A 25,451-nucleotide genomic window follows, 5' to 3' on the forward strand; every position below is an offset into this window, starting at 1 on the left:
TTCAATAGTGTTCATTCTCATGCGACTAAAATGTTCAGGTTTTTATTTTATTTTATTTTTTGCCTCCCAAGGCAAGTTAGTTAGAAGCGATAATTCACCAGGATTTCTGCCTTAGATTTCTCTTACTAGCAGCCTTAACAGATGACAAAGTACCACCTTAGTGAACCGAGTACAGTACCGCAGACAGACAGTACGGAAAGCTCTGATACAGGGCTAACAGCTTTTATCTCTGATCCTTAAATGAAATGCGCCATTGTATTCAATGAAATTATAAAAGGGAACGGAATTAAAAGGAACTACAAATGTTAACCAAAATTATATTTAATTGCATTTACAAGATATAATTACAATTTTCACTCACTGCGCAATATTGTGTAAGTTCTTACAGTGACTTATTAGTATATATTTATCTGCCTCCTTTTTTCCTAAATTCTGAATCTTAAGTTGTTGCTCTACGACTTGACTAGACTATTGTAGAGCCTAGATTTAACTAGATGTTCTTATTTAAACAAACAAAAATAACTAACTCTAGACCAAGTATCCTATACTTCGCTTTCTTCCTTTGTCTGTTGAGTTTCCTGAGCATTTGGAGAGCCATTAGAGTCATTTGGAAGCGTATGTTAGAATGGCAGAGTTGGTAGACTTAATTTTCCATATAGCCCTTGTGTGAAGAATTAACTCTAGGAGAAATTGAAAGTTCAAAAGAGCTTTTGTCATTTAAGTTAGTCTTGTGACTCATAGAAGCTTTAAGGAAGTCTACAAATTTCAGTTAGTGGTTTACAGTAAAACTCTGGAAAAAGTGTCGACGCCAACGCCAGTATTGAATCATACGATCGATCGAAATGTAAAGTTGGACATGTAAATAACACTTATGTAAATTACTTTAAACAGTTTCATTATTTTTATGTTAAGCAACACGTCCTGTGGTATTATTAAGATAAATTTCAAAATTTAAATTTATAAATTTATTAAGCCTTTACAAAGCAAAATTCCATATTTGGAGAGCTGTACCTGGTTGGTTATTAACATGCTATCATGTTTGTGAACCCTCACCTAAAGTTTAGGTGTAAAGATAATCTTTTTTTTTTAATAAAGCATGCGTCTTCCTCGCAGTTATTTTGAAATAAAATTCAAAGTTTGTAGCCTCCGTTATAAAACGAGACTCGACAGTAAGTTTTGACCATAATTAACGCGCTAGAAGTACTTTACTAGTCGATTTTTCAGTTTTTTCAACCATTTTAAAACCTAACTTTCTATTCCACACTGCATATTTTTTACTTAAAATATTTCTCTCAGAAAGATGTTTTAAGGAGTTTGAGAAGAGGTATTTAACTTCAGAATATGGTATAGCATCGTTTTAAAAGTGTATAATATTAATACTTTTAATTGATTGTTGTTCTCAAAATTCCGAGTTCTGTCTAAAATCTCAATGCTCTTTGAGCTTGGTTCACTAACTACTGTTTTGTTTAATTTTTTCATAACACATTGATTTTATGGGAAGTCAGGGGGAGCTGGAATATTGAAACTCTGTCAAAACAAGTATTGTTTTATAATTAAATCCTTTGTAATGTGAAAGCAACTAACCTTAGTTAAAAAAATCGAAGTTTAAAAACAATTTTTACCAACCAAATTTCGAAATTCAAGTTATATTTGCTATCGGAAATAGATTCGTTCTACGTGAAAAAAAAAAAACACATTTTATATTTCACCACCGAGAAAATGTTACTAATTTCAAATTAGTATATTACCTAAGGGGAAGAAAAATGTCGGAATAGAGGTTGTTCGTGGTTTTGTGACTGTTTTAATAGTGGCTACCTGAGGTTCAGGAAATTTTGATTTCATTTTTATAAAATATTCGGACTTCTAAAGATTTTACTTATTTCTATTTATTTTGTTAAATTCAGTGCTGTATGGGAATCAATTAACCCGTTGCCGCAAATGACGGCTATAGCCGTCCGATCTTTGTTGATATGTAGGCAAACGACGTCTATAGCCGTCGTCCACATTTTAATTAATAAAAAAAAGTACAGCGTTAATACGAAGTGTACTAACGCATACACTTGTTAATTATTGAATTAGTAAAGCAAATGCTGTATAGTCGTCACGACGGTCATAGCCGTCATTTGCTCTGGAAAGAGAAAAAATGACATGATGAGCAAATGACGGTTATAGCCGTCGAGAGTTTTTTTGGAAAAACCGTGGCCAAATGTGATAATTTTTACTTCCAAACATACAACTTACCCTTGATTCCATCCGGCAGTCAGAAACAATTGAGAAAAAAAAAGTGTGTTTCTGAGCACGATCATCAAAATAAAAGTGTGCGGCAACGGGTTAAATGATGTGGGAATGGTTTTTTTTTTTAAAAAAGTCACCTGGATTAGGAAAATATAAAATAGGTAAACTACGCAAAGAAAAAAAAAGAGAGTGGAATTTGGTCGTCAGGAGAGACGAGTCGAGTGTGGCCACAACAGAGAGGACGGTTCCATTTTGGCTAGCAAGAGGCGAGCTGAGTGAACTGGAGAGAATTGGGTTTCTGCATTACTCCTCAATTCCGTCGAGGGACAAAGGACATCCCCGAAAGGGGCTTGCGAAGGAGAGGCTGGTCAGAAGAAAGAAGTAATCACTCTTCCATTTATTTATTTATTTTTTGTGAACTTTTGAGGAACTTTAGTTATTCAATTACGGTTATTATTATTTTTTTGTGAGTTCATCCTTGTAATTATTGAATATAAGGCATAATTTATATCGTAATCTTTTGGAAAGTTTTATTTTTTTTGGGGGGGGTATTTCAGAATTGTAAAGGAGCCAATATTATAAGTAGTTACATTACCACGGACACAAAAGTGGTTGCCAAGGGTTTCGTAAGTGAATTCTTTATTTTTGGGTTTCGTCGTAAACCCCACATTCAGGTAAACAAAAACGACATGGCGCTCAACTTCTTTTTGTTTTATTTGGTATTTTCTTTTTCCTTCACCCACCCCCCTTCCCACTGATAGCTGGCGAGCACTAATACATTACTTTCTCGACAACAGAGAGAGCGTAACAATACCTAAAAATAAGCTATTGGTCAAATCTGTCTACTATAAATGGCCACTTTACTAAATCGATTTTTCAGTTCTTGTTTTGCGTTGTTTCGCCAGCTGTTTCTTCGAACTTACTACATCTAAGTAGGGCTATAGCTTTTGATCTTTAAACGGACGGGCTATTTACAATCTCAGAGTCTTCATAACTAATGGTACATGTACTCTATTCAGGTAGCCAGGTCTAAGTCGAACTAAATGTATTTTTGGTATCCGTTTGGATCTGACAAATCTTTTTACATGTTTGATGACTAAGTGCCACCATACACGCGCTAGTAGAGGTAGTCGAGGCAGTACTGCATGTTGCATGTGCTGACAGTAACGCTGGCAGCTGACGTGCTGGGCGCATGTAAACAGTATGTTGCGTTGCAGGGACGCTAAAGTTGGAGCTCCCAGTCGTTCAATCTCGAACTGTAAGCAGAGTAAAAAAATTATATAAAAACAGATGACAAGGAATGCCATTTATATAGCGCCCCCTAATAATCAATGTAGTTGGTAGATTTATTTTAAAATTTCCGGGGAGTTTAGCTAGCCCTAATACAAATGATCCTTCAAACCGCAAATCCTAAAATAGTACTCAAAGAGATTGTGTACACGATGGGCTCAGACAGAGAGACTTTTTTGTAGGCTTACTAGTCAAACTTGCAATAGAATGCTCACAGCCAAGACCGAAGGAGCAATCTATTGCAGAATGACCTATCGTCTCGCTTGTTCGGACGACCGTTTTATTCACAGCTCGGACCAGAAGATCTCTAGCTAAATATTTACAAGCTTTGAGTTTGCAGCAAGAACGTTTAAGTTGGTAATAAATCAAGGTAAAATGATGTCCAAGAAAACATGGAGAAACAAGCGAAAAAAAAACCAGAAGCTTAAAAATAAATTGCAATAACTTTCCAGTAATTTCAATGAGGGAAGGCATTAGCTATGCGGTTAGCGCGTTGGATTCCCACGCGGAGGTCCCGGGTTCGAATCCAGCTACTGGTGGCCCCCTTTTTAAGTCAGTTTACGTTTGATAATACTAACGAATGCTCTGTGCTCTTCTTTCTCGTAAAATGCTAAAATAGTCAAAAAATTATTCTGTTGAATAATATCTTCATAAAAACGTCCGTTTCTTTCACAAATATGATCTTTGTACCATAGATTTATTTCTTTAATTATCATTTATTCCCCTAATGAAAACATTCACTAGTTAGATAGTTGTAAATGCCATTAATTTGGCAACATTTGATTTTATTTTATTTTAAATAAAAAATACGGATCAATAATCCAATCTACACAAAAATCACAAATTAGTAATGTAACAAAATCAAAGAAAAAACTCAGATATGAAGAACTTAATAAAGAAATGAGTTGATTCTTGATGCGAATACATATAAATCGTTACAAGCAAAAACAGCCTTCAGTTAAAATCCCTAGCTGCAGATATTTTAAGCGGCCCAGCTAGCAAGAAAAAGGTTCTTATATTACTAACAAAAGACGCCTTTTGAGCGTTCTTTGTTGTTGCTCTTGGAGCAAGCTCACCCGCGTTGATTGTATGATTAAGCCTTCTGATTGTGAACATTAAGTTTTGTTTAAGATGATTCAAAGTTGGGTGTTATTTGTTATCTATTTTATCATAACCCTTCAAGTTTGTTTTTTAAGCTAATGAAGTAAGAAGAAATAAAAAAGTTATCAAGTAGGAATTAGTAAGATTGGATTTTGTTAAAAAAGAAAGAAGAAAATTGTGCAAACCAATTTTGTCAAACTATAAATTACTGTGATTCACAACTTATTAGGAAAAAATAAAATAAATAAAGCAAAGTGTTCCAAGAACAGTTCGGAGAGTCGGAATTGTCGGAGAATAGGAAGAGGGAAAAAAGTCTCATGGAAGATCGAGAATGAGTTGAGTGGGAGACGTCGAAGAGGACCAAACCTCCCTTGGAAGACGGAGTGAATAATGTTGGCGAGTAACAGGAACAGGTGGAGAAGTGTGGTGACTGTACCCCTAGGTCTTTCCCTTCCACGGAGCAGCTAGAAAGAATTAGGGAAAAATAGAGAATATTTGCATACTTTAGGCCTGATGTTGCGGCTCTCTTTGATGGAGGAAGATCGCTTGCGGTGAACCTGCTTGCTCTGCACTCGCACGTTCGGGGTAGCCACCTGTCCGCCGAAAAGTCCACGGCTTTCCGCCATCTTGATCATGTATTTGGAGTCTAATTTGGTTACTTCCTATGGACAAAAATTAAAAATCTTTCTTCTCTATGAAATGGAACAAATATTTTAGAAGTTAGCGTAACCAATTCTTTCCTAAAAAATACCTTAAAATTAGGTTTAACTGAAAAAAGTTGCAAAAACAATTATAGGTCCTTCATAAGAGTAGTACACCAATTAAGAAAAATCTGTTTTAATTCCAAGTTAGCTAGTTAGCTAATTTTTTCAAATGTTATCTGCTGCTTTAGTCTAGTGCACTAAAAGAACAATTCTAAATTAGCAAGCAGCATTTATTCAAAGGTTTTGTCTATTTATTGACTTTTTAAAGCATTTTCGAAAGCTTTGTTGTTAGATTTATAGTTCTATCAGTTGTAAATTAATGCCGCAGAGACTATTTCTATATCCAGTTAATAATTTGAGTATCATTTGCTGGCAAGCGATCGGGTTACTCGTAAATGCCTTGAAAATATTTCATGTAAATACCCAGATTTAGTGAACATTTAAAAACGAAAACCGTATTGAAATTTCGCCAAATCTTGCAAATTTTTTTTAAGTATAAATTCGCTTCGCGTAATAAGCAGAGGTTTTCGGAACTTGATGAAGACCTTCAGGACGGGCTTAGAATATTAGTTTATTTTATTTTTTTTCTCTCGTTACAGTCAACACTGTACATTACTGAAAAGTGAGCTGTAAGGAGTTTCTAGGAAAAGAAAATGTAAGGCCCAGCTGCTGGATTTGAACCTGGGATCTCCGATTGGATTCCAGTTTACTAGTTCAACTTATTAAGATAGAATATATTGTAATACCTTATATGACTATGTAAGTTGGTATTTTTATTATTAAAAATACGAGACAAATAGAGTAGAATAAAATCTTCCTACTAAGATTTTGGTTTAGACGACTTCAGTAAGGCTTACAGTAGAGACATTTCAGAAAAAAACAATTAGTTTTAACTTTTGTTTATAAGTCAAATAATATGTAAAAAAAAACATCCCGAATTCCTGTCATTGCTTAATTTCAACATGCCAACTCATCACTTGAAATAAAATTACCTTAAAATTTCTATTTTAAAAATTAAATTAATCGCCTTGAAAAAGTTGGATTATCTAGAATAATGAATATAAATAAATTAAAATGTTTAGCAGCCAATTTATAGAAATTGAACAAATCTTACATATTAAATGATAGTTATTTCTTTATGCTTTCTTATATGTTGCTTTTTAATGTAATATTATACCTTAATTTTTTTTCAGCTATATAATAACTTATTAGAATGACATCCTATTTTATTAATATGCAGCTGACAGAACCAATACAATTTTACGAGTATTTGGATATTTTAATGGTATTTGTAATATATTTAAATATTTTCGTTTTTTATTTTGTTTCATTTTATTTTCTTATATTCTTTTTTTTCACCTCTATATTTATAAACGTTTTAGCTAAACCAGAAACTAAATTTCAACTTTCTGCAATTTTATGATTTTTAGTAATGCTGACCAAACGCTTACAGATTTGTAAATAGTTTCTCGTCCACATGGAACCTCAACATGTGTACTAACGATACGAACACTAAATAGAAAATCAGCTAGATTGAAATACTACCTTTTGTGAGAGTTATGAGAAAGGAAAAAGAGGAATTAAACAGGTTCTTGATCCTACCACAAGCTCAGCATCTTTTATAAACGAGCCGGGAGCTACTTGATAACTACAGGGTTCAAGTTTCTACTTCTCAAAAGAACTGTAACGTTTGAAAAGTACAAAATCTTAATTTTTATGTTTTTATTTATTAAAATTAAATACTTTATTATTATTAATACTTTACAAAATCATGTTTTCTTTAAAGCATGGAGTTGTGTACAGTAATAATTACAAAAACTGAACAATGAATTACAAAACAGATAATAAAAAAAAAACGTTAATGGTATAATAAAACAATATTAAAGAACATACCTTCCGTTGTATCAACGTGAGAAAGAGGCCTTCGTTTTCATAGTTGATGCAGTTGCAACCGTCTGGACAAAGATCTGGAGGTTTTCGCACTTCAAACAGATCGCACTGCGGTACCTAAATAGTGAATTCCAGACAAACAGGCTTTCAACTATAAAAGATTTGTCAACCAAGATGGCTCAAAAGTTTGTGAAAGGTCTCATTTTCAATTATTGTTATTCTCCAAAAGTTCCGACTTACAATGTTTTCCTTTCAACTTTGAATTTTTACAAATATTATTTTATATGAAACAAAAGACTCTAACTACCAAACAGACATGATATTTATTCCTAGCCCCAAGTAAAACGGTAAATTATACACAATAAAAAAACATATTGAGACCAAAAATAACACTTCTTTAAAATGGAAGTTAAAAAACTTAAAGAGTAAAAAAAATGGTGAAAGAAATAAAAGTTATTTACTTCTAAATGAAACTAAACAAACAGCATGAAGTGTATTAAAACTGTCCGGTAGGACAGTTGTATAAGGGTTGATCGTCAAAAACTGCACGAAAAAGCGTAACGTTGAAAAACACCCAACTTTGACAATTTTTTTCTCTTTTTCTACAAAAGATAAAATTCCCAAATTTTCTTTAAAATAAAGGGCAAACCCTCCTTTATAACTGTATTTTTTTCGCAACAACCCAGATCTAATAGGTTTCGAGAAAAAAGTTGCTGAAAATGAGCAAAAACGGCTTTTTCAAAAAATGTTCTTGTTCTTGTTGTTCTTCTTCTTGTTACCTTTTTTGTAAACAACGTAACGCGTGAACCGATTTTCATGAATGAGGTGTCATTCGATTCGGAATTTTATGTAGATGTGCCTTTTGGGGGTCTCAACGCTGCACATCGAATTGGAGAGGAGTTAGCCCCCTTTATGTAAGGCCCCCTCCAAAATTATTATTACTAATTACTCTGTAAATCTTGGCCCGATTTTGATAAAATTTGGTAGGATGATAGAGTTAGGGCTCCCCTACGTAACATTAAAGCTGCGATCAGCTCTTACACTTGTTAAGGGGAAGTATAGCAATCGTTTCAAATTATCGACACGTGAACCGATTTTCATGAATGAAGTGTCATTCGAATCGAAATTTTGCACAGATTTGCACTTTAAAAGTCTCGACGCCGTGCCTCATAAGGAGGGGAGTTCGCCCCACCCAAATAAGACCCTTTCTAAAACTATTATTACCAATATTTTTATAACGCTTAGTCCGATTTTGATAAAATTCAGCTCGAATAAGTGGTTAAAGCTTCTCTACGTTGCTGATTCTCTTGCTCTACTAAGAGGAAGTACTGCAATCGTTTAAATTATCAATGAGTGAACCGATTGAAATGAATGAATTGTCGTTCGATTAAAAAATCTTTGCCTCTTTGCCTTTTAGGGAGAAGTACTGCAATCGTAGTTTATTTTTCTTACTCCTCTTAAAAGGAAGTACTGAAATTGCAGTTTAATTTTGCTATTTACGTACAAATACCTTCCTATGTTATTCAAAACGCTTTTTCAGAAAAATTGTTATTGAGGACGGATTGGGGGACCGCAACTACAATCATTCTTTAAAAAGATCTCTTCAGTGGTAGTTACGGTTCCGACTTAACACCTTATCAGGTTATAATGATAGAATAGCTTATTCCAAATTTTAAAAAAATCTGTAAAGCAGATATGTAACTTTGTAAAATAGACAAAAAGGAAAATCTATCCAAAAGGTACAAAAATCTCCTTAACAAAAACTTACAGTTTAAAATGTTTCGTATAAGGGTTGATTAAACGACAAAAGGTGCACAAATCAGCGAGTACCCAACATTTCATTAATACTTCATTAATAGTTAAGTAATTCTACTGCATTAATTTTCATTAATAAGTTATTTTTTAGAATTTATTAGATGTCACAGACCCTTATGCTGGCCACTTCATTTATAATATTTTTTTGTTATAATTATGATAAATCACATAAATATGTACATGCATGTTAAAGTAGAAAAAGACAAAGTTAGAGTCGGCTACTGTCTTGAATTCGTCTTACCGAAATATTCGTGAGCACAAATAACACACAGTTATAACAAGCAGATTATTCAACAACAATTATTGATTTCTCTATTGTAATTTAATTTAGTCCCCCTAATTTTACTTATAGTAAAATACTGGAATAATTAGCTTTCCTAAATATATGCATATCTTATTTACTTCATATTACATATATACAACATTGTGGGATGAATACCTAGATTGAGAATGTAATTGAAGTAAACTATATTATTTGCGGATAAAGCCAGATAATTATTACCTATTATTATAAACGTTTGACTACTTCATAAAATAACAATTACTTTAATCTAAGAATGAACTTAAACCGACGATTTTTATTTAAAAATAAAAATAAATAAATAAAATAAACAAAATCATTGATGTATGTTGGTGTTTTTTTAAAAAAAAGGTTTATAATTTTTTAGCCTCATAATTTTTTTATATTTTTTATACCGTTTTTCTTTTTAACCTGTAATTAATAGTTTGATTATTATAAATAACTAGATATTACAGTTAATCTACAGTGCTAATTGAACATATATTTTGTAGACGAAAATGGCCAGCATAAGGGTCTGTGACATCTAATAAATTCTAAAAAATAACTTATTAATGAAAATTAATGCAGTAGAATTACTTAAATATTAATGAAGTATTAATGAAATGTTGGGTACTTGCTGATTTGTGTACCTTTTGGCGTTTAATCAACCCTTATACTTAACATTTTAAACTGTAAGTTTTTGTTAAGGAGTTTTATTCTGCACTCCACAGCTACTACATAAACATAGGGCATAAATATTACTCGGCTACATATAAATATAATATTTAGAATAATTGCTATAAAGCTGTAATTATGAAAGCAGTATGACATACTTAAATCTCCTGGCAAAACCCTCTAATATGACATGTTTATAAAATCTCTTGAAAGAAATGTGATCAGACAAGCAATTTATTGTGTACAAAGACTTTAAAAGAAAATCATTTGAGCGTTTAAACAAAAATCGGCAGAAAAAAATTATTCAAATTCGGAATCTACCCACAATGATCCTTAATTGTATTAAACTATCGGAACATCATTACAAAGAAATAGCACTTAAAATGAAGCGGGGACAGCAAACCTATTGTGGTATTGGGTACATTAGTAATACTTTTTTATTTTCCGGTCTTGGCCTGGGTTATATTTAGTGATTAAATTGATAAATTTATAGTACAGTACGTTAGCATAACCGCCTGCGTCCGCAACATCTAATTTGGTAGTGGGATGTTCCTTGAAAGGAGATAACAAAAAGAGAAAGTCATATGAATATTCACTCAGATTTTCGGAGCTAACCTAGCCACTAGACTGTGAATCAGTTAAAAATATTTGAAAGGAAGATTTTAAGAAAGATATACGGTGCCAGATTGGTGATGGGAGAGTGGAAAATAAGGACGAACTATGAGCTTTATGAGATATATCAGGAAAAAGACATAGTACAATTTATAAAGGCAAGAAGAATCGAATAGTTGGGCCATGAGGTGCAAATGCCGAACAATCAGATGCCAAAAAGAACTACTTTTCTCCAATATGGAGGGTACAAGAGATAGAGGGCGGCCAAGAAGGCGTTGGATGCAGAATGTGGAGGCTGATTTGCGAGAGCTGGGAAGAGGAAGGCGCTGGACAGCTCTCTGTCCACCTCTCTAGGTGGTTTGAAGTTGTCAGGGAGGCTAAGGCTCGATCAGAGCTATAGAGCTATTTTGTAAAGTAAAATAAAAGTAACCTAGCCATAACTCACATCAATAAGTAAAAAGAACCTATTTTCGATCTAAGGGTGCCACAAAGGTTCAAGATCAAAAATGTGCAGAATTAAAAACCTTTCTCTGAAAAGGAGTAAGTAGAACTAAGAAGGTTAATACCTGGACTAAGACTTCAGCTTGTACAGGTGACATCTCCTCATCAGATACCACGTCCAAATTTTCAGTTTCAGCAGCGCTGGTCGGTCCAGCACTGTTTACGTTCAACTGGTAGTGTCTTTCAGCAGCGTGCTGATTCACCAAATGCACCATATTCAACACTAAATCTTCATTCTCTTCAGCTAAATTTGAACGCGTCTCATACACAATGGCTTGAATCTGAAATAAAATTTGATATTGTAAAAATGGTCATTAAGGTTCTAATAAGGCTAGATATTAAGGTTTTATTGATAGAGCTAAAGCAAAATATTATTCTAATTATTAAATCAGTGCATGTATTAGTTTTTATGTTTAGTTTTCAATTAAAATATGCAGCTTTTGTAGAAACGACATTTTGCGTCATGTTTTCAACGAATAAAAGAAGTCTGAACCTTCACAAACTTCGACCAAAGGTTGTTAGTGGACTTTAATGTAAGTAAGGTAAATGCTAGATTTTTTTTACCAAGTATCTGGTTAAAAACTTGGTCTGCAAGGCATCACGGTAGCCGAGCGGTTAGAGGCGAGACATGCTAAACTAATATGTATTGTGATACTGGGTTCGATTCCCGGCCTTAGGCCTTGGATTTTATTTAATGTTGAATAAAAGAGAACATGGTCGTATTTGTGTAAATCGCCTCTCTCCATGACACATAATTGGTAGTTGGACGCAAAGCCCATCTAAAAAAATAGGCATTACTTTATTTTAAAGAAAATTTGGAAATTTAATCTTTTATAGAGAAAGAAGGTATAACTGACAAATTTAGGTGTTTTTCAACATTACGCTTTTTCGTGCAGTTTTGACGATCAGCACTGCGACCAAGCTACGCGCAGAAACCGCTAGATGGCCTAGTGGGTTTGAGTGGGGCAAGTGAAAGAGACCTGTACTCTGAAAAGTGCAAGAGGAGTCAAGTGCCCGTTTTTGAGAGAATGCGCCTGCCGACCTAAAAAACAATTTTAAGTTTTTCGAGAAAACCTATTCTGTTACTTTTTTTTTTTTTTTTTTTTTTTTTTTTTTTTTTTTTAACGCATCAACAGCTGAGGTTATTAGCGCTCGGAGCTTTTTTCAGTGCACTGCCGGCCTCCGGACAGTGTCCTCTCGTTACAGACAACACTGTCCATCACCGGACAGTGAGCTGTAAGAAGCTCCTAGGAAGAGAAAATCTAAGGGTTAGCAGCTGGATTCGAACCCGGGACCTGCGCGTGGGAATCGAGTATGCTAACCACATAGCTAATCCCTCCCCTTTTTTGCATTATTATTCAACCTTCAGTTTTCATCTGTCAGGAATTGATTTTTTCTCTTTATATCTACGTAATCTTGAGTCATTGTAATAACTCTTCCTCTATCGTGAATATAACTTTTGTGGAATACACTTTTGTATGTGAAGTTATATCTAGTCTAGTTGCTTAATTTTAGTTAGTTTTGTTTAATAGAATATGATAGATTTGATTTATTAAAAATTAAAATAAAATAACACAAATTTCTAAACTTAAACACTAGAAAGACAATGGATAATTTGTCCATCTACCAAGTTGCCTTTAAGAAGTAGAACTTTAAAAAAATCACTGACTTGCTTTATTGATAATTCTATCTTTCTGTTCACACCCTTCTCTAAACGGTTGATAAGCCTGACCCCCAACGAACTATCTATGTCAAAGAAAAGATGTTACTAACCAGTAAGTCTAGCTGTTTATCACCGTTATGCAACGGTTCTGCCTGTCCCTTTATATAAGTGCTGGGTAATAAAGCAATAATAATGTTTTAGGATTTTCATTTCTAAACTAAATTTCATTGATTACCTGCGGTATAGCCATTGCTTTCAGGAGACTTCTTCGCTGGACCCAGTTTAGATCATCCAGAGGCTCAGCTACTTCCTCCTCTACAGTCAGTTCATGCAGCAGCTGTAGGTCAGAATTACGCGTTATGGCCATGTCGACAGGCGCAATGGCTGCTGAGTTCGTGGTGGGTGGAGTTGCTAGCACGCCTGCCACGTGACTGAAGAGTGCACTGTCCGTTGCCACTGACAAAAAGTCTTCGGAGAATACTTGCACATTGGTCGCACCGATTTCCTTGAAGTAAGCCTCATACAGGCTCTTCCTTTAACAGCACATCTCTATGAATGCAAGAATGCATTAGAAGCCTTATATCCTATTTGTATCTTATTAATTTTGAAAAAAAATTGTACGGATTTATTTCTCTGGACATACTTAATTTCGGAGAGTACACAATTGAAGATATCCTTCCATTTTCCGATAAGGAATTGAATGTAACAAGAACTAAAAGTTTATCAAAACGCCGACAACGATGCCAGTCTGTACAGAAGAGATGCGGTGCGGGCAAATGGAAATGAGGTGGCTCCAGCCAATTAATGAAAACTATATGCGAAAAAATAGGCTGTGCAGCAAGAAATTCAAAATACCGCATGCAGGAGCCCTTTCTAAGTGCAACAATAATTTTTCCCAAAGATAGCAGTACTTTAGTTTGCTCTTCTTGGCAAACTAAATACTCTAAAGGGAAAAGACATACTAACTGCATTGGGACTGGTGACAAAAAGAAGGCATGTTAGTAAGAATTTATGAAATTGTGTACGATATGTGCTTGCTCGCACCAGGAGTAAAAGAAAGTATTGAGAAGAAAAGACGAGAAACCAAACAAACTTGTGATGCGCGCTGAAGATGAGAAGTTTCTTGATGTTGGGGTTGTGTGAGAGCAGACATGCGAAGTAGGCCGAGGCGCCCGGAGTGAGCAGGTGGGTCTGCACAATGTGCCCGGATAGTCCAAGCTTGTCTACTACCCGACACATGGCAGCTGCGCCCAGACACATCGAACGGTCCTGCAATAATTACCACAGTCACAACAATCATCGTGAAAACTGCTTAAGTCGTTACAATTCTAATTTACAAATCGTGTTATATCCTAAAGCTAATAAAAGAACTTATATCCTAAAAAAAAAATAAATCAGCACATAAATATAGCAGTTGGGAATTGTGGTTTCAATTTTATGACTAAGATTTATGATTAGGCCCTTAATGTAAACTCAATCATGCAATTTACAATTATATATTTTAAAAAGATATTGCTAATAAAATAAAAAATAAGTAAAGTCAAGTAATGCCTAATTTTTCAGGCAGGTAGGCTACGTCAACAACAACCAAATTAGGTGTCGAGGATGGAAGCGACTAGCAAACATACTTTACTATTAATTCCTGTTATTAAACATTTAATAAGGCGCTACGGTAGCTGAGCGGTTAGAGGCGAGACCTATAATGCTAATATGTATTGTGGTACTGGGTTCGATTCCCGGCTTAGGCCTTAGATTTTATTTAATGGTAAATAAAATAAATTTACAGCAAAGTACATTTGCTAGTCGCCTCCGTCCACGACACCTAATTTAGACGTAAAGCTAAGGTAGTTGGACGTAAAGCCCGCCTGAAAAAATAGGCAATTACTTACTTAACCATTTAATAAAATCCAAGGCCTTGACCGGGAATCGAACCCAGTGCCATAATACCTTTTTTGCTTAACTCCATGATGCCTTGCAGACAAAGTTTTTGTCCTTATATACTTTTTAAAAACATTTAGCATTCACCTTACTTACATTAAAGTTCAGAGCTTCAGTCATGTAAGATTTCCACTTATGCCTGTAGCTGCGCCAATATTTTCGGCTTTCCAATGAAGTCTCCTATCCATCTTATATTTGTCTACTAAGGAACTCTATCCCCAGAACGCCCATGCAGTGCTTACTTCGATCTCATGTCTTCGCAATTCTTTATACATGCCCCAGATTTCTCAGACTGCGGGAGTCATTCAAACCTACCGTAATCACAAACCAAATAGTCCTATATTTTCTCGAATTGTACTGTTCCTAAATCCACATTTAAACATGACATTCTCCAAAAACCCTCATGTACTTCTTTCCTTCTCATACAATTAATCTAAGCTTATACGATTTGATCAACACCCACGTTTCAGTGCCATATTTTATAGTTTTTGTTTCGGTGCAATTATATTACCTAACTTCGGATCAAAAACTTACGGTTTAAAAAGGTAAGTATATGGGTTTATTAGAAAAAAGGTATCTAAATCAGCAAGAACTCAACATTTAATGGAAGAGCTAGGCGCCACGGTAGCCGAGCGGTTAGAGGCGAGACCTGCAAAGTATTGCGGTACTGGGTTCGATTCCCTCTCTTAGGCCTTGGATTTTATTTAATGGTTAATAAGAGAAATTTACAGTATATTTGCTAGTCGCCTCCACGACACCTAATTGGTAGTTAGACGTAAAGCCCGCCTGAAAAAATAGGCAATTGCTTTACTTTACTACTTTAATGAAAGAGCTAGAGCATTGCCCAGAAAAAGGAATCACAGTGTGCCCTAGAGCGGAGATTCGCCCCCTCTGGATCCGTTCGTGGAGGAGTAATAGCATTCTTTCCACAAAATTGTCATTTCAGTGTAGAATACGATTTTAACACACTAAAATTTCGTACTCTGAGTTTCTCGCAATAAGAAAAAATAGAGTGCTACAATTTGCGACCCAGGTGGGCTGTTATAATAGAAAACTTCGCTCACCTGAACTATAAATTGATGGACAGTGACAAGCTGCGAATTGAGCAGCTCAGCTCTGGTTACAGGACAGCAGTTGAGCACGAGCGGAGCCACGTGGTCCAGGAAGAACGTGCCTGGCTCCAGGGCACACTGCCCATTTCGCACTTGGGCCATGTTCCAGCGCTTCTCTATGCACTCAACAAGTTCTTCGAACCTGCAAATGAAATAAATCAATCAGACTCAACTACACTTTGATCTTTCTGGGAAAAAGAAATATGTTTAATAGAAATGAAATATGAAAGGTTAATGGAATGGGGGATGACCTAAACCGATCAAGGGCGAGTTGATGAAGGTTGTAGCCCTTTAGGTTACAACTACAACCAACCTTTGGGAAATTTTCTTGCACCCAATCATTTTTGGGAGACACCGTCTGGGAGGGTTGGTCTAAGCCGGTATTAGCTAAACCATATTCGCGTTTAAACAATGATTTCATTAGTCCTTACAGAATATATTAAAACACATAAAAATCCATTGAACTTTTGGAAATTTTAAGACTATTGATATCATTTAAGTAATTTTATTACATTAAATTTTCATTGATATTTTTTGTCACAGACTTTCAAGTTGTTCATTTTCATGAATAATTCATTACATTTAACTTTGAAATTAAAATGTATATTGCAGCTTCATAATTAATAATCCTATTACAAATGATTCTTATTATTTATCAATAGTCTGCCATGCCACCAAATTCCATAAAATTTGTGTATAGATTTACCAGATTCCAAAATCCACTTAAACTTCCTTTTTCTGGAAAAGGTTATAACTAAAAATAAATTTGTGTGTACTAATCTTTTCAATTAAATATACTCGATACAGGAGTTTAACTGAAAAATTCTTAAATTCCTATTTATAAATGGGCGCTTCATCTATTCTGGATGTAAAATCTGAAGTAAAATAAAATCTAGACCCAAAGTTGTCCAGTGCTCTCTAGGACGCCACCATACACTGCAATAATGGGTTAAATATGAGCCTACATTACTTTATTAGAAGGAAACCTGAAACAGGGAATTTTAATAAGATTGTGAGAAATGGGTACAGTATATAATAACCTAGGTAACGCAGTGTACCTACTTGGTTCTGAAGGTGTTGACAAAGCCAGTAACCAAGGTAGACCACCGGAGATGAGGCAATCTTGTACGCAGCCGCGGCGGAAGAAGTTCTTCCATGGTGCGAGCCTGCCTTCGGATCCGGATGCGTGCAAATGTGGCCGCAAGATCGATACGTAAAGACCACACCTGGAAAAAGAACACCTATGCAAATATTAAGCAACATAAGAAGTGCCACTAGAGTCAAAAATGAGAGGAAAATCAAATTTTTAAGCGGAATTGAGATTTTATAAAACAGATTATTTTGGTTTCTGGAATTCTCTCAAAAAACGACTATACCGGGTTTCTTCTAAACTTAAAATAAACTTTTAAACCATTAATAACAATTTTATTGTTAAAATAAGATAGATAAACTTAGGTTAAAAAATCTGACAACATCGACTTCTCTTATCTCGCTTACCTTTTTATCAGGCCCTAAGAGTCGAGATTCCCTGAGTGCCCACTGTTGATCCTTGTCCAAGGACTTCCTCGGTTCATACTTTCGGCTATGCAAGTCGAACAGCACCATCCAGACGTTTGATTCCTCAGCTGCTAGCTGGGAAAATAGTAACACTTCCATTACAATTTGTTATGGAAGACTTTTGCAACAATGCTCAAGATAGTAATTTATACAACATTCACGTCAAAAACGAAACGGTAATCAGAACAATGGGTGAAAGCCGGCGGCTCTGAACAAAATAATAATAATAATAAAAATAATAATAATAATAATAATAATAATAAAAATAATAATAAAAAAAATAATAATAATAAATGGAAGTAGAAAATTCTGTTCGCTGGATAAGTGTTTTAAGTACACAAAAACTATCTTTTTATGCAATTGGAAAACACTTGGATGAAAAGCCTGGATTGCAGAACAATATCCCAGACAAATGAACAATATTGCAAACGGAACTGGAATTACAAATTGTTGAACATTCAAACCTCTTCCACCAGCTTTGGCATCCTCTAACTTCCACTTATTCCAAAATGAAAAATAAAAAATTGTAGGTTGAAAATTGTAGCCGTAGATGGGTTTTAGCCCACATACCACATTTTACTTCTTTGAAAAAACGTTGTAAATGTTCATTAAATGCATTTTCAACTAAAAAACTAAGTCTTCCATTGCGAGGCAAAGGGCTTGCTCTTAATAAATTGGAGCCCATAGCTTTACAGTATAGTCTTCTATCATTTAGTAAAATTCGGAAGCAAACATTGAGAATGAGTTGGTGGTGTTGTTAGTGTTGACATTTTTATGACTCAAAACCTAAGTGTGTTCATTTGCAAAGTTTGGGAACCACTGATAACAGTAGCAAACGTTATCTTATTTAAATAAGCTCTTCATTTACCTCGGGATATCTTTCAAAGAAGTAACTATCTGCCAGGACTTCCTTGAGCACCGATTTGTCTGAAAATAGATTAAGAAGTTAGCAAGAACACTAAATGCTTACAGAACTAACTAGAATTTTCACCAGAAACATCAAAGCTTTTGACTTACACCTGAGCACGTCATAGGTCAGAGTGAATACCCGTAATTGTTGTTCTCTGTCGGTCCAGTCATACTTTTGCGCTGAGAACTTGCTGTTGGAGACCAGTTTGCTGGCTATGGCGAGGTCAGATACTTTCCAGCGGCATGCAACTATCGGCTCAAAAGTCACCCTAGCAGTTCGCAGCGACGCACAACCTTTCTGTCTAGCCGGCAAGAAATCATCCGCACATTTTAGCAGCAAGAGTTTCTTCTCACTGGAAACATTAAAATAATTACAAGTATTTGTACAGTTAATTGTAAGATTTTTTTTTTTTGTATAGCTCAATTACTGGACACCGGTGTATCATTAAAATTTGAAGTTGTCGCTGGTAGCGATATACAAAACTGCATTTTCGTGATATTCTGTTAACACGACAAATAAGAGGGTACCAGATTGAAAAGGCTAATCTGCAGCCCCTTTGTGACCAAAAAGTTTATATGGTCCGATTCAAGACCGTTGTTGCGAAAAATGACTCCAACCAGCTCCTAAGGCATATTAATTGGTTGTGTGGAAGGAAGAAGCCCTATAATGTACTGCACCCACGGGGATTTTAGCTTCAAATCCAGGCGCATTGTTATTAGATTTTTTCATGCTAGAAGTCTCTTATAGCTTCCATTGATGGATATTGGTGGCTGTAAAGAGGAATCAATGTCCCGATGCCGATAGTGCACTGGAAAAGAATTAATTAAATCTGATTAATAATTCAATTAAATTGGAATTCAATTTTTAAATATAAATTGGATGAAATTATTGCTATAAATAATGGAGACAGTGACAGTAGCTGGTACGTGCTAAAGTATAGTTTACTTTGGTATATCAAATTACTCAATACTAGTAGGGATAGATACCCTAGAGCATGCCTAGATAAAATGTTGTCCTATGTGTGCTCCCGAAAATCTGCTAAGTACAATTGGGTTGTACGATTGAAGGATTTATTAGATCAGTTTGATGAATCTAGCCTTTTAAAAATATCTGACCCTGAAGTTTTTTCAGCAATGATTTCTCCAACTTTGGAAAAATATAGACACTTTCTTGTGAATCAGGATTTGGATAGATTACATAGTTACACTTGTAGTATTCTATACCCTCACCTATACAACAATAGCTCGATCCCGCAACAATATCTCCTTACGCAATTGCCCACATCAAACACACATTTATTTGCTCAACTTAATAACTGGACAATTAATAAATACACATTTTCATTAAAATTAAAAAATAGCTCTTACAGAATAGATTTAAACAGTAATTGCCTTTTATGTGGCAATGTTTCTAAAAGAGGATTTGTACCATATATTCATGGTTTGTCCTGCATATTTTAGCATCCGTGAAAAGTACAAGGACAGAGCTTCTTTCAGTTTACCTTTTGTGTTAACTCAGCGCAGTAGAGCTGTAATGAAAACTGTATTCTGTTATACGAGTATGTGTGAATGTTTCTCTTTAAGAGAGGAGTTAATAAGTTACAAAAATTAAGTTATGTTTTGTATTTCATTTCTTTTTTAATTATTTTGGCTTTATTTATCTTTTTACTTATTTTCAAGGACTTAAAAAATACCATGAAATACCACAAAGGAGCTTAATTTTTCTAATAAGCTCAATTCCTTTGAGCTTATTTCCATGACATAATTCAAAGTGTTTCTTTCAGTTTTTTTTTGTGCTTATGTTTGTATATATTTGTATTAATTTATGCTGTACCCAACTGTATTTGAGACAGGACGTGAGCCCTATAAATCAAATAAATAAATAAATATTTATTTATTTATAAATTATATTTATATTATTTATAAATTATATTATATTTATTTATAAATAATGGAGACAGTGGAAAGTTAAATCTAGACCATGAAAGAATACTTCATGAATGCTTATAAACGTTTTGTTTCTTTTATTATGAGAGAGTTAATTTCTTGGAGTTAAACTAGTATATTATTGTGCCGTGGATTTGCAGCAGGAAATATAAGAGGATAAGCTTAAATTACAATTATTTTTTTTGTATTATACTTGTATTTTTTTGGTGTTCTACAACAAAGTCAAAATATAACTACCAAGTAATGTTTATTATTTTGATGTAGGTTTTTTTAAAAAATTATTTTCAGATAAGCCCGAAAGTATAAGCGAGTATTTGTATTCGCACCCTGGTGTATTGTCAAACGATCCCGCAAAACATACCACCGAGCTTGAATTTTATGCGATTTTTTTTTTGTTAAACATTCTGTTTCTACTGTGTTACTGTGTTGTTTCTACTGTGTGTTTCTACTGGATACTGACGCCATAAACTGCTTGTCCTTGTTGCGGTGCATCTCTACCAGTCGGTAATAGTTGTCATTCCTCCAGGCTGGTGTGCTTGGAAGCATTATCTGCACATTGAACAAACTCTCCAAGGTACAGCCGGGCAGCCGTAGTTCCACCTCCTCCATGTCCATGGTCTTCACGAGACTCTGGCCCCTGCCAGCAACACAGTGCACTTTAGCAATAACATTGGAGTTATCCCTCATACTACCTGGCGGTAATGGCTATCGTAAGGCTTGATAGGCTCAGAATGTTCTCAATGAGGGGATCCAGCCACCGTGACAGGAGGAGAGGAATGTTTTCCTCTTGTGAAGATTAAAGAAAATCGTCTGTCTTTACATTAGATCTGTTTAACCTGATGTTAGAACTATGCAATGTAATGAAACGAGGCTCTTTAGAAGTGAAGCCTATCATCACCCAGTTGTCCCTCACTGCCTTCCAAATAAATATACGCAGGAAAATCGTACAAAGTTGGATGCCAATTATTGGAGCGCTTTTCTGAGAGGAAATCTCGAGTAACTAAAAATTCCATTCAGTAAATGGAACCACTTCCGATTCAATGGTTTCGAAAATCTGCTAATTTTGATTATATGATTAACTCAGAATGGTCTGAAATTGTGTGGTAAACTGAATTATAAAATTTTATTCTTTGTGCTACCTTGTCAGTACACTGCAGACCTCAGGTCTCATGCTAATGATAGCATTATCCATCACCACATAGTGAGTTATAGAATAGAATAAAGTAAAAGTAAAGTAAGTAAAGTAATCGCCAATTTTTTCAGGCGGGGCTTAACGTCCAACTACCAATTAGGTGTCGTGGACGGAGGCGACTAGCTAACATACTTTACTGTAAACTTCTTTTTTATTAACCATTAAATAAAATCCAAGGCCTAAGACCGGGAATCGAACCCAGTACCACAATACATATTAGCTTCGCAGGTCTCGCCTCTAACCGCTCGGCTACCGTGGCGCCTTATAGAATAGATTAGAATAGAAAAGAAAATTATTTTGGGACAATTGTCCCCTAAGAATAAATACAGATACAAATAGAGACCTTAATAGTTTGGCCTGTGATTGAAAGAAAATAAATAAATATTTACAAAAAGTGAAAATCAAAATAACAATAAAAATTAAGGAAATAAATTAAAACAATTAAAATTTGGGAGGAAGCTGAATAGAAAGGAGATAACTGAATAGACGAGATTTAAAGATAGAAAGGGTAGGAGCATGGCGGACAGATGAAGGCAAGGAGTTCCAGAGAGAGGTAGCACGTATTAGGAAGGATTTGTAAAAGGATGAGGTACGGTGAGAGGGAATATAGAGATCAGATGAGCGAGATCTAGTATTACGGGAATGGATGGAGGATTTAAACTTAAGGAGTTGAAAGATATAGGAAGGCCTTTGAGACTGGATGACTTGAAAAAGGAAAGTAGCCAAAAGATATTGGCGGCGATAGACAGGAAAAAGCCACTTCAACTCATCGTAGCAGTGCGAAGTGCGAGAGTCTCTGGAAGTGCTGAAAATAAATCTTATGAAGCAGTTCATGAGGCGCTTGAGCTTAGCTTCAATATCACCAGAAAGACCGCCATACACTAAACAACCATAGTCGAAATGGGGAAATATAAGAGAGGAAACTAGGAGTTGCCGGGTCTTAATAGGAAAAAGGTGACGGAAACTATTATACTGCTTTAGGATGTGGATGGAACGACGAGAGATTTGGAAAACATGGTTTTTCCAGGATAGGTTTTGGTCAAAAGTTATTCCAAGGTTTATAGAGGCTCCTGAAAAGAGAAAATCAAAGAGAGTAGTGCGGCTAGATTTTAACCTTGAACCTCTGGCTTATTAGTCCTCCCGAGGAACGAACTGAGCTAATCACTTCCATCCATCTTAATAGTCACATAGCACACTTGTAAGGCCATCACTTTGATTTAGAAGACTATTCCAGGGAAATTCATTGCAGAAGGGATTCTAAGACCTCAGTTTGCCTTCAACAGTTTGGTTTTATTGCATGTATCATGTCTAGTACAAACCAGTATGGGACAAAGAGACTGCCCTAACCATGTGACCCTTGAGATCCTTTTTATGGGACATGTAGTTTACTCACACTATTGCGGAGAACATGTTGGTGCGGCCAGTCGTGTACACTGTATGATCACTGTCTCTAGACCCAACTAAACTGGGTCACCGTTTACTATTTACTAAAGTAGCAAAATAGACAATCACCGTTGCAGACAGCTGCGTGACCAACTTATTGAAGTGTATTCCAACTATAATAAAACTTAAATACGTTCCCATTTCACGAAAGTACCCCACTTTAATTCCTTATTTTTATTTGTCTTTTTAATACTTTTTCTTACTCCAATAAAGGGAATTATTGCCATCGTATAAAATATTGCCTAAAATGCATTAAAATTATTTTGCTCTGGAAGTGATGTGCTCTGAAAACGAAAAAAGGGTGTAAATATTCACATGACTTTCTCCAGCTTTAATTTATCTTACTACATATCTTTTTGAAACTCAGAACTTGCACTAAAAGAGTAGTTAGCGTCAATGTTAAAACTGTCCGGTAGGACAGTTGTATAAGGATTGATCGTCAAAAACTGCACGAAAAAGCGTAAAGTTATAAAACACACAAACTTGACAATTTTTTTCTCTTTGTCTATAAAAGATAAAATTCACAAATTTTCTTTCTAATATAGGGCAAATCCTCCTTTATAACTGTAATTTTTTTGTAACAACAAAGATCTAATGGATTTTGAGAAAAAAAATTGTAGAAAATGGGCAAAACGGCATTTTCAGAAAATGTTCCTGTTCTTGTTGTTGTTAACCTTTTTGTAAACAACTTAGCGAACCGATTTTCATGAATGAGATGTCATTCGATTACGATGTAGATGTGCCTTTTCACATCTACACATCTAGATCCACGCTCCACATTGAATGGGAGAGGGGTTGGCCCAATGCCACTCCAAAATTACTATTGCTATTAAGTAAGTATTAAGTATTGCAATCGTTCCAACTTATCGACAAGTTTATCGCTTTTAATGAATGAAGTGACATTTGAATCGTAATTTTGTGTAGATTTGCATTTTAGAAGACTCGTCACTTTGCCTCTTAAGGAGAGGAGTTTGCTCCACACAAATAAGTTTATCTAAAACTATTATTACTATATTTCAGTAACGCTTACTACGATTTTGATAAAATTTAGCCCGAAGAAGTGGTTAATGCTTCTCTACGTGACTTCTTCACTGAACTGTAGAGAAAAGTTAACTCTATAAACGGTATAAATTGCAATATTTTAGTAATAAAAGGTAATGAGATCTAAAAGGTTAAATTTTGGATATTAGTGTTAATAGGAAATGAGATATAAAAGGTTAAATTTAGGAAGTTTTAAATCCGATTCTAAATTCGTTGAAATTTCAAACGTTCAAATCTCTTTACGTATTATTCCGAATTCGATGAATTCTTTACTGAATCTCCTTAATAAAAACTTACAGTTTAAAAAGTTAAGTATAAGGGTTGATTAAACGCCAAAAGGTACACAAATCAGCAAGTACCCAACATTTCATTCAAGCTTAGTGGATATAATTTAAGTAATTTTGCTGCATTAACTTTTCCTTCACATTTTTTAGAATTTATTAGATGTCACAGACCCTTATGCTGGCCAGTTCGTTCATAATATTATTTGGTTATAATTATGATAAAATGTATATTATATCTTCGTTTTTAAATAGTTACTTTATTTTAACTCTATTCCAAATTATTCTTCTGATTTATCTTTAATATGCCCTTTATTCTGAAGTTGTCACATCTTATACATGCATGTTAAAGTAGAAAAAGACAAAGTTAGAGTCGGCTACTGTTTAAATTTGAATCACGGAGGATTTAAAACAATATTTCAGACTTGAATTCGTCTTACCGAAATATTCGTGAGCACAAATAACACACAGCTAATAACAAGTAGATTATTCAACAACAATTATTCATTTCTCAATTGTAATTTAATTTTACTTACAGTAAAATACTGGAATAATTAGCTGTCCTAAAAGTATGCAATACTTATTTATTTTACGTATATTACATAACATATATGTAACATTGTGAGAAGAACAGCTACATTGAGAGTGTGATTGAAGAAAACTATATTATTTGCGATAAAGCCAGATAATTATTACCTATTATTATAAACGTTTGACTACTACATAAAGTAACAATTACTTTAATCGAAGAATAAACTTAAACAGACGATTTTTATTAAAAATAAAATAATCGAAATCATTGATGTATGTTGGTGTAAGCATTTTTTTAAAAAAGTTTTTAAATTTTGCAGCTTCGTAATTTTTTTTATTTTTTATAACGTTTTCTTTTTAACCTGTAATTAATAGTTTGATTATTATAGATTAATAGATATTACAGTCAATCTACAGAGCTACTTGAACAAATTTTTTGTAGATGAAAATGGCCAGCATATAGGTCTGTGACATCTAATAAATTCTAAAAAATGTGATGGAAAAGTTAATGCAGCAAAATTACTTAAATTATATCAACTAAGCTTGAATGAAATGTTGGGTACTTGCTGATTTGTGTACCTTTTGGCGTTTAATCAACCATTATACTTAACTTTTTAAACTGTAAGTTTTTATTAAGGAGATTTTTGTACCTTTTGGATAGATTTTCATTTTTGTCTATTTTGCTAAGTTACATATCTGCTTTACTGTTTTTTTTAAATTTGGAATAAGCAATT

At 34.4% G+C, this 25,451-nt stretch overlaps 1 protein-coding gene and 1 long non-coding RNA gene across 2 annotated transcripts in view; one reads left to right on the forward strand and one right to left on the reverse strand.

Annotated features, from left to right (window-relative positions):
- Positions 1-303: 303 nt before the first annotated feature.
- Positions 304-25,451, reverse strand: part of LOC141461997 (uncharacterized) — a 63,579-nt gene continuing 38,431 nt past the window's right edge. The window contains exons 3-14 of the mRNA XM_074143537.1: positions 20,690-20,866; positions 18,391-18,635; positions 18,242-18,300; positions 17,314-17,448; positions 16,879-17,042; positions 15,769-15,958; positions 13,860-14,035; positions 13,002-13,299; positions 11,169-11,384; positions 7,224-7,337; positions 5,130-5,288; positions 304-3,491 (exon numbers count right to left, since the gene is read on the reverse strand). Coding sequence (XP_073999638.1) covers positions 3,207-3,491; positions 5,130-5,288; positions 7,224-7,337; positions 11,169-11,384; positions 13,002-13,299; positions 13,860-14,035; positions 15,769-15,958; positions 16,879-17,042; positions 17,314-17,448; positions 18,242-18,300; positions 18,391-18,635; positions 20,690-20,866 — 2,218 coding nt within the window. The 3' untranslated portion in view covers positions 304-3,206. The remainder of the gene's footprint in view (positions 3,492-5,129; positions 5,289-7,223; positions 7,338-11,168; positions 11,385-13,001; positions 13,300-13,859; positions 14,036-15,768; positions 15,959-16,878; positions 17,043-17,313; positions 17,449-18,241; positions 18,301-18,390; positions 18,636-20,689; positions 20,867-25,451) is intronic.
- Positions 5,953-7,193, forward strand: LOC141461605 (uncharacterized). The gene is made up of 3 exons (XR_012462980.1): positions 5,953-6,089; positions 6,524-6,615; positions 6,761-7,193. It is a non-coding gene; the product is annotated as an uncharacterized lncRNA (long non-coding RNA).

Source organism: Rhodnius prolixus, unplaced genomic scaffold (assembly GCF_049639745.1).
Source record: "Rhodnius prolixus isolate KJV_2025 unplaced genomic scaffold, Rpr scaffold_12, whole genome shotgun sequence".
NCBI classification, from domain to species: Eukaryota; Metazoa; Arthropoda; class Insecta; order Hemiptera; family Reduviidae; genus Rhodnius; species Rhodnius prolixus.